This window comes from Brassica oleracea, chromosome C2 (genome assembly GCF_000695525.1).
Source record: "Brassica oleracea var. oleracea cultivar TO1000 chromosome C2, BOL, whole genome shotgun sequence".
Lineage (NCBI taxonomy): Eukaryota > Viridiplantae > Streptophyta > Magnoliopsida > Brassicales > Brassicaceae > Brassica > Brassica oleracea.
The window spans coordinates 32,529,072-32,538,881 of NC_027749.1; the positions used below are offsets into that span (position 1 = coordinate 32,529,072).

General features: G+C 44.2%; 1 protein-coding gene and 1 pseudogene across 3 annotated transcripts; one reads left to right on the forward strand and one right to left on the reverse strand.

The window, feature by feature from the left end:
* Positions 1–3,499: 3,499 nt before the first annotated feature.
* Positions 3,500–7,210, reverse strand: LOC106327589 (translation initiation factor IF-2). 3 transcript variants are annotated; one of them, XM_013765768.1, is made up of 8 exons: positions 7,038–7,210; positions 6,569–6,618; positions 6,080–6,212; positions 5,941–5,995; positions 5,493–5,850; positions 4,369–5,421; positions 4,144–4,290; positions 3,500–4,060 (listed from the first exon to the last, which is right to left on the reverse strand). In XM_013765768.1, exons 2-8 carry the CDS (start codon positions 6,593–6,595, stop codon positions 3,626–3,628), a joined length of 2,208 nt encoding a protein of 735 aa, XP_013621222.1. In that variant the 5' UTR covers positions 6,596–6,618; positions 7,038–7,210; the 3' UTR covers positions 3,500–3,625. The 3 variants fall into 3 exon arrangements, with proteins under 3 accessions (XP_013621222.1, XP_013621220.1, XP_013621221.1); XM_013765766.1 differs by having other exon boundaries at positions 5,493–5,853; XM_013765767.1 differs by having other exon boundaries at positions 5,493–5,853; positions 6,569–6,613; positions 7,038–7,164.
* Positions 7,211–8,680: 1,470 nt separating this feature from the next.
* Positions 8,681–9,810, forward strand: part of LOC106324033 — a 2,935-nt pseudogene continuing 1,805 nt past the window's right edge.

Here is a 9,810-nt window from a genome sequence, read left to right on the forward strand (position 1 = left end):
TGATTTATCTTTCCGTGGTGCTGCATTCACCTGGTGGAACAATAGCAAGACTAGGCCGGTGGCAAAGAAACTTGATAGAATTCTCATTAATGACGCGTGGTCTGCGCTGTTCCCTGGTGCTTATGCAAGTTTCGGCCCACCAGACTTCTCTGATCACTCTTCATTATCGGTGATTCTCAAGGCTGATTCAAAGAAATCAAGGAGACCTTTTAAGCTTTATAACTTCTTACTTGCTCATAAGGATTTCCAAAACCTTATTGCTCTGCATTGGTACTCCTACAATATCAGGGGATCAGCCATGCTTAGAGTCTCAACAAAGCTAAAGACCCTAAAGAATGTGATCCGTACCTTCAGCAAAGAAAATTTCTCAGACCTTGAGAAACGAGTTCATGAAGCCCACGAATTAGTCCTGGACTGCCAAACCAAGCTGCTCCTAAATCCTACTCCTTCACTTGCTGAACAAGAGGCTGAGGCCCAGAGAAAATGGCAGATTTTGGCAACAGCAGAAGAGTCTTTTCTTTATCAGAGATCAAGAGTTACATGGCTACAAGTGGGCGACAGCAATACCCCATTCTACCACCGTCTCATGTCTCTCAGGAAATCAGCTAATCACATTCACTTCTTGCTGGACGACCAAGACATCAGATGGGAATCTCAAGAGGATATCCATAAGTTATGCTTGGACTATTTCTCTGATCTTCTTGGCGGCGAGATTTCACCACAAATGTTTGTGCAAAGCGACATCGAGTTACTACTCCCTTTCAGATGCTCCTCGGCACAATGTTCAGCTCTTGAGAAGCCCTTCTCCAACGCAGAAATCAAAGAAGCTTTTTTCTCACTCCCGAGAAACAAGACTTGTGGACCAGATGGATACTCTGCCGAGTTCTTCACCGGCTGTTGGGATACTGTGGGGGCTGAGGTATGCGAAGCAGTTGCCGAGTTCTTCTCTTCCGGTCAAATGCTTAAGCAATGGAATTCAACTACATTGGTCCTAATCCCAAAGATCCCGACTGCTTGTAGAACAACAGAGTTTAGGCCAATATCTTGCCTCAATACAGTCTACAAAGTCATCGCAAAGCTACTAACTAAGAGATTATGTGACATGCTTACTCAGGTCATCTCGCCCTCGCAATCAGCTTTCATGCCTGGTCGTTTGTTATCTGAGAATGTCCTCCTTGCAACAGAAATAATTCAGGGCTACAATAGAGCAAATATCAGCCCTAGAGCAATGTTAAAAATTGACTTAAGGAAAGCCTTTGATTCGGTGCGATGGGACTTTCTATTGGCTGCTCTGGGAGCTCTAGGTGCTCCGCAACGCTTTAACAACTGGATTAGTCAGTGCCTATCCACAGCGTCATTCACTATAGCGATCAATGGCAATAGCTCGGGTTTCTTCAAAAGCACAAAAGGCCTGCGCCAGGGTGATCCGCTCTCGCCTTATTTGTTTGTCCTAGCTATGGAGGTTTTCACCCGCTTGCTCACCTCCAGATTCGAAAGTGGATATATTAACTATCACCCTGGTACTGCTGAACTAAATATTTCCCATCTTATGTTTGCTGACGATGTGATGATTTTTTTTGACGGAACTAGCTCATCCCTTCATGGTATCAACGAAACCTTGGATGACTTCGCGAGCTGGTCAGGTCTACACATGAATAGACACAAAACAGAGCTATTTCACGCCGGTCTAAACCATACTGAAGCCACTGCGATAGCTAGCTATGGATTCACGTTAGGTGCACTTCCCATTAGATACCTCGGCCTGCCGCTGATGCACCGTAAGTTGAGAATTTCTGAATACGAGCCATTGCTGGATAGTATCATCAGGAAATTCAGGGGATGGGCAGTCAAAACTCTATCTTACGCTGGGAGACTTCTTCTCATTTCAACCGTAATCTCTGGCTCAGTAAACTTTTGGTGCTCCACGTTTATGCTCCCTAAGGGCTGTGTGAAGAAGATTGAAAGCTTGTGCTCGCGTTTCCTCTGGTCTGGGCAAATTGAAGTAGTCAGAGGGGCTAAGGTTAATTGGCACACAGTCTGCTTACCTAAAGAGGAGGGTGGGCTTGGACTGCGAAAGTATACTCTTTGGAACAAAGTGCTATGTCTTCGATTTATATGGTTATTATTCTCTGATTCTGAATCATTATGGGCAGCTTGGCATAAGCGACAACATCTTAATGATAAGAGCTTTTGGTCTGTAAGTCAATCCAATGCGGACTCATGGACTTGGAAAACGCTTCTCAGCCTGCGCCCGCTCGCTTCACAATTCATTCATGGAAACGTCGGTAATGGCCTTCTGCTCAGCTTCTGGTTTGACTCCTGGCTGCAAGGTGGTTGCCTTATTGATCTTTTTGGTGAACATGGACCTAGAGAACTCGGGATTCCCTTGACTGCAACGCTTTCTGATGTCTCCAACGGCACCGCTTGGACCCTCTCATCCCCGAGATCAGATAACGCTTTGCAACTACACATTGCCCTCACTTCTGTATCTCCACCGAGAATCACTGATGTGGAAGACTCCTACTCATGGAAGATTAATGGAACTGTCTGCAATGGATTCTCCTCTTCGAAGACGTGGGATGCGGTTCGACCTAGAGAACCACCTAAAGCTTGGGCCTCAACAGTTTGGTACAAGGGAGCTGTCCCAAAACAAGCTTTCAACATGTGGCTAGCCACTTTAAACAGGCTCCCAACAAAGGGCCGGTTGGTTTCTTGGGGTTTGAATATTAACCCATCTTGTGATCTATGCAATTCTTCAGTCGAAACAAGAGATCACCTTTTCTTGAGTTGCAGGTTTTCACTCCATATGTGGGCTGAAGTGTTCTCCCGGCTGTCTCCACGACAAGCACCATTCATCACATGGGCTGAACTCCTCTCATGGTGCAGACTTCGCAGCCCATCAGCTACGCCTACTCTCAAGAAACTGGTTGCCCAAGTGCTCATCTACCACGTTTGGAGACAAAGGAACAGTGTTCTCCACAACAATACACATCTACTTCAGGCTGAAACTTTCAGATTAATAGACAGAGATGTGAGAAACACAAAAACTGCAAGGCGCAAGAGGCGCAAATTCACCAACATCATGGCTCTTTGGATCAGATGACCCGGTCATCCAATAACCAAAAATCTACTACCTTTCTTGTTTTTTATCTAATTTTTGCCAAGAAAGATATATGTAAAAGCCTTTTATTTTTGTAAAAGACAAAAGTTTCATTTTTAATGATATTTACAATTTAGCAAAAAAAAATAAAAGAAGAAAAAAACCAACGTTTTTACTCAATCACTCGATATATGAGTAATTCTGAAGAAGTGAAACAAATAGATGACTTTTGATACATATATTAAAATAAGTTTGAGAATCAAGAAAATTTTACCAGTCACACATCTCTTTACTTTACAACTATATAGATAGAAGAAATACAAAATCCAACGTTAGAAAACTTCAAACGCTTTTTCAAGTTACATTATTAGTAACTTGTAGTAAATGATAGAGTTTGTCGGTTTCAAGTAATTTTCATTACAAATTGCTCGTCAAAAATTTGAAATGTATGAAACTTTCTGTAACAACAACAAAATTATTATCAGGGTAAGATCCCTAATTGAATTGACAAGAGTTTAAAGATATTCAGCACTCGATTCTCACAGCTCCACTCTCAGAGGAAACGAACTTAGGTTTCCTAATGACTGCCTCCATGCACTGAATCACATCTCCAACTCTAAAATCATTCCACTCTCCCATCACAAGCCCACACTCGTTCCCTTTCCCTACCTGTTCCACGTCTTGTTTCTCCCGTTTCAGCGACGCACACGACCCTTCAAACAACACTTCCCCACTCCTTAACAGCCTCATCATCCCGCTTCTACACACCCGACCATCCATCACTTTGCAACCAGCGATGCTCACTCCATCTTCCTCACTTCTCCTCTTTCCCAACACCTTGAAAATGCTGAGAACTTCAGCTTCACCGGCCACCTCCAGCTCCGATACCCCCGGTGCTTTCTCTACGATCAAGTTCCCTATGTCTTCGAGCAGATGGTATATCACACGGTGATGGAATACCTAAGAGATCAGATCACCATTGGTTACAACGTTAAAGCTCTCTCCACAACCCAAATGCCAAAGCAAGAACATAAACCATATACCTTGACGCTGGCTTGAGCCGCGGAAAGATTACCAGAACCTCCACCCTTAACGTTAAAGGCAACGATACACGCCCCGCAAGCTTGTGCCCTTTCTAAATCGGAATGAGACACTGCTCCTACTCCACTATGAACAATGTTCACAAAAACCTATCCAAATAAAAACCATAAGAAAACAAATCACAAACACATAGAGCCAATAAGCAACAAACACCAAAGTATACGAACCTGTGGGCTATTTAATGTTCTTAGGGCATCAGCAACAGCCTGTGCGGTACCTTGCACGTCAGACTTCACTATTATGGGTAACTCAACTCGAACAAACCCTTCTTCAGACTCTGCTTCTTTCTTCTCTGCTTCAGCTACTCTAGCTTCCTCTGCTTTCAACAACCGATCTCTTTCATATTTCCTTTTCCTCCCTTCACTAAGCATCTTCGCTCGTTCCTCTGACTCCACCACAATGACATCGTCACCAGCCATCGGAAGACCCTTAAGCCCTTCAATCTCAACGGGCATCGCTGGTGTTGCTCGGTCCGTTTGCTTACCGGCCATGTCCCGGATAGCCCTGAGTCTTCCCCACTGAGACCCAATGACTACGTGATGACCACTCACCAAAGTCCCAGCCTTTACAATAATGGTTGCTAACGGTCCACGGCCTTTGTCTAGACGAGCCTCCACCACATATGCCTGAGCTGGTCCTTCCACACGTGCCTTGAGGTCCATATCCACTGCTTCAAGAAGCAGAGCTTCTTCTAACTTGTCTAGCCCTGTACTCTTCATTGCGGACACCTCAACAACCTGAACGTTTCCTCCGATATCTTCAAGCTCTATCCCCTCAGCGGCGAGCTGGTTCTTGACTCTTTCCGGATTAGCTCCCGGCTTATCGCATTTATTAATCGCAACCACAATCGGAACATTGGCCGACCTAGCGTGCGCGATGGCCTCGAGCGTCTGTGGCATTACACCATCATCAGCAGCAACCACCAAGACAACTATATCAGTAACAGCAGCTCCCCGAGCACGCATCTCACTGAAAGCGGCGTGACCAGGCGTGTCTAGGAAGGTGATTGAAGTGCCGGAGTCCGGCATGCCCACCACGAACGCACCCACGTGCTGAGTGATCCCACCTGCTTCTCTTGCCGCCACGGAGGTGTTTCTTAAAGCGTCTAACAGAGAGGTCTTTCCATGATCGACATGGCCCATTACCGTTACAACCGGAGGCCTTGGGAGGATCTGTGATCCTTCTGTAGTGTGCTGTCTCCTTACATTGATCCCTATTTCCTGCAAAAGAAGAAGATCTTAACATGCAAGATCCATGACCTTGTAGCTAGAGGTTCGAATCATTTTATTACCATTGCAAGAAGCTCGGCAACATCTATGCTGATTGCGTCGAACTCCGAACTAACGGTTTCCCCAACATTGAGGAGAATGCTCTGCAAAACCGCCAATGACTCACCAGTACGCTTGGAGAACTCAAGTAAGGTCATGCCTTCGAACACATCGACTGTTTTCTCAGCCAATCCCTTTGCCAATCTTTGTAGCCTGGGAGGCACATAAGGAGCTTCAACGGGTGGCTTATCAGTTTTCTTCTCCCGTTTTGAGAACTTTCCTTTCGTTTTCACAGTCTGCTTCTTGAGCTCACGATGGCTCAGCTGACGATCAGGATCCTCTTTTCTTCTCGCCAGTGTTTCTCGGCTTACATGAAAGCACCTGCTGCTCAAAAAACACAGGACAGTGAACATTTCTATAGAATAATATATAAGAGAGAAGGATTAAAAAGTGTAGGCGAATGGTTTATACCTTATGGATGTGAAGGTTGGGAAAGATTCATGATTAGGCGAGCTGAACCCGAACCCTAAAACATGAATAAAAGTGTTCTTTATCCATTTTCCACAACGTTAAAAGGAAATCTTGTAACCATCCTTTTCACTGTGCTTACCATTAATGTACCGAGCGAATGAGAAAGCAACACTTCCAGAAGTGCTTTTGGAAAACGTAGAGGAAATATGTCTCTCTGTAGATGCTGGTACCCGCGGAAGAACCAAACCTCTTTTAAAAGAGGTTTCAATGCCCTGTAAATACACCCGTAAACATATGTGAAAACGCTAATAAAAATGAGACCGAAATGGACAAGAAAATCACTTAAATCTTCAACCAACAGTCTGAAAAAGGAGTAGCTTAGACAATGAACTGATTAAAACACGCTTCACGTTCATCCATGGATAAACACATACTCGTAGGCTTTAATGTGGCAATTCATAAAGAGAAACAGATCGAGAACCAAGAATCCAACATCATACATAACTACGACATATCCCATGGAGAAAAAAAGAGTTGTTTGACCACTAAAACTAAGCAAAGTTTAAGCAAATGCCAGAAAAAGTATGAAATGGAAAACTATAATCTTTTTGCACGAATGAATGATTACCTTCTTGCCTAAGTGACTCAGCGCCATTCATACGCCAATCAATCTCTGCACTGAAACAAAACCCTCAATTTGGTAAGCATGGAAATTTTCATTTAGAAACAAAACTAAATCAGAAGTAGAGATAATCAAACGCATGTCCTAACAGATTCTTCTCGAACCAAAACCTCTAAGTAAAACAACTCCTAATTACAAACTGGATTATTTGTTATCTGTTGGAGAAGACAAAGTTTCTTTTCAATTGTTATCTAACAAAGGAGATATACAGATTCCTTTGGTGGGTCGGAATCAGATTGCCCCAGAGATTGACAATGTTTTAGTTCAATTCGTGAAGATAAATGGCTAAATAAGTAATATCAACGATGCACATTTCGGCAGTAACTTCGTTTCGGCAAATGAACAAACACCTTGCGCGCATACAATCTCGAAGAAAAAGAAACTCAAAAAGAAACAAGTGCAAGTGCTATCTAACCTTGAAAGCTTCGATCGGATTACAGGGAGTATCTCTTGTCTTGTGGAGTCTTGTCTCTCAGACAATCGTGGCAGATTCGGAACTTAGAAGCTGAGAAGAAAAAGAATCCTCGGGAAATAAGAACAACAAAAAGATGGAAAGCACAAATATCTCTCTCTTTCATTTGGGCTTTTAGCTCGGCTAAACTTAAATCCATTAAATTCTTAAGCCCAAACAAATATAAAACAAAATCCTTTCGAGTTTGTCTGGGAAAAAAAAAACATAATCCGTTTGATTTTTTTTTTTTGTTAAAACGATTGATTATGGTTGCTCGGATCCGCTTTGGTTGGGTTTTCTCCAGTTTTCAGGATCAGACTCGGAAGATCCATTCAGGTTTTACCATTGTTCTAAAAATTGGTCTAGGCAAGGTGTAGGGACTAGAGCGGAACCATGTACCTGATTAAAGCTAGGAACGGATCTGTTTTTGAGCCAAACAAAGCTCCATCAGTCGGTCTTACGCTCGGGTTATTGGACAGGCCGTTCGGTTTGTTGAAACTCAGGATGTTCGGACAACTCAATGAAAATCTAGGCAAAGCGGAATTTTCGGACAGCGATGGTCGGATCCGGACAAGTGTTGTTGGATTCGGACAATACGGTTGAACTGGTCGGTTAGACAGTGATTGTCGGAAATCAAACAAGGCGGTTAAGACTGTCGGCTAAGCTGAGATGAGCTGATTCAGTAGTATCAGTCTGATTCGGACAAGGCGGTTAGAGTTGTCGACTGGATCAGTCAGCTCTAGCTCGAGTTTTGTCTAAGTAAAACTGGCGGGAACAGTTAAAGTCCGAAAAGGGGAAAAACTCGCGCTGGAACGCTTTGGAGCGCGGGGTGGCGGTTACGGATTAAGAGCCGCGTGTAAAATAAGCGGGAATGGTTAACTTGCCCGCCTAGCCGCCTAGGCGGCCGCCTAATCTATTTTTTATTTTTATTTTTATTTTTTTTTATCTTTTTATTTTTTATTTTTTATTTTTTTATTTTTAATAATATTTTTATTTTTTATTTGATCTAAAATTTTATAAATATCATTTATATTCATAATTTTGATGAAAAATACGCTATATTAAGTTTATATATTCTATTTGTGTGTTTTATACAATCTTAAACATGAAAATGTATTAATGTTACACACAATTAAAGATTAACATGTTTTATAACACAGTAAACCATCTAAAAATTCTGCCCCGCATAATTTCCGATTAATCCCCGATTTTCTCTTTAGGCGCTAGGCCCAACCCGACCGCCCGACTAGCGCCTAGCGCGTTCCCGAACAGGGGCGGGAACAGTTAAAGTCCAAAAAGGGGAAAAACTCGCGCTGGAACGCTTTGGAGCGCGGGGTGGCGGTTATGGATTAAGAGCCGCGAGTAGAATAAGCGGAAATGGTTAACTTTGCAGTTTCTCGGGCCTAAACCACCCAACTGCCCATTTTAATCTTCTCCTTCGTCTTATTTCGACATTTCTGTACGGGAAACAGAAAGAAAGAACCAGAGAGAAACTTAGAAAGAGAAAAGTCCGATTAAGAGAGAGTTTTCGATATTTGGCTGGATTGATCAAGTCCGAGTCAAGAACGATCGTCTGTGGGGTGAATCCGACGGTGATCTTGTTGCAGATGGCAAAAATTAACCGTAACACAAGAAGGACTGTGAATGAGACCGCTGAGGGGTCTGCGAGCAATGTGGCCAGGAATGAAGCTTGTACGGAAGTGGCTCGGAAAGCTGCTCAGAATGCAGCGAATTTGAACAATGATGCAGCGGCTGGTGCTGCTGCTGGAGCTGCTGCTACTCCAGTTGGATTGGAAGCCGTGTTGTCTATCTTGGCGCAAGTCTTGGCAAGATTGCCTACTGCGGCGGCACCTCCAGTGGCCCCACCTGTTGCGGAGGAAGTGGAGAACGTGGTGCCTGATGGAGAAGAGGCACACGTTGTTAGGAATCCGTCTTACCTCAAGGTTATGGACCACATGCAGAAACTGGGAACAAAGTTCTTTTCAGGTGGTTCTAAACCAAAGCTAGCAGATCAATGGATTGACAGGATAGGGCAGAGCTTTAAGTTGATCCGTTGTCCTCTTGCTTACAAGAAGGACAATTTTGTCCACTACTTGGACGGTGATGCGCACCTCTGGTGGCGAGGTGTAGCGGCTCGGATTGGTGCTGAGCATTGCATGTGGGCCAACTTTAAGACCGAATTCCGTGGAAAGTATTTTCCGCCGGAAGCATTTGACCAGCTCGAGGGAGCTTTTCTCAGACTGGAACAGGGAACTATGACTGTAAGGGAGTATGAAGCGGAATTCACCAGCCTCAAGAAGTATGTTGGGCGTGAGGCTGAGTCGGAAATCTCCTTGGTCCGAAAATTCATGTGCGGACTCAGGGTTGATCTCCGAACTCGCTGTAAGATCCGCAACTATGATACTGTGGCCGAACTGGTGGAAAAGGCCGCAGAACAGGAAGCTGGAATCAGTGAGGAAGCCAAGGTGTTTGGCACAGTGGCGCATGTCCATCCTGGTAAGCATGCGGGAAAGAATCAAAAGCCGGTGAAGGCTAGCGCTTCTAGCAAGCCGAATGCAACCGGTCGCAGTGCGTGTTCGACTTGCGGGAAGATGCACTATGGTGTCTGCCGTGCTGCTACGGGAGCTTGTCACCGTTGCGGAAGTATGGATCACAAGGTGCGTGATTGCCCTAAGGAAGATCTAAGGCCGAAGAGCCAAAACAAGGATGCTGGGGAACGTGTGTGCTACAACTGCGG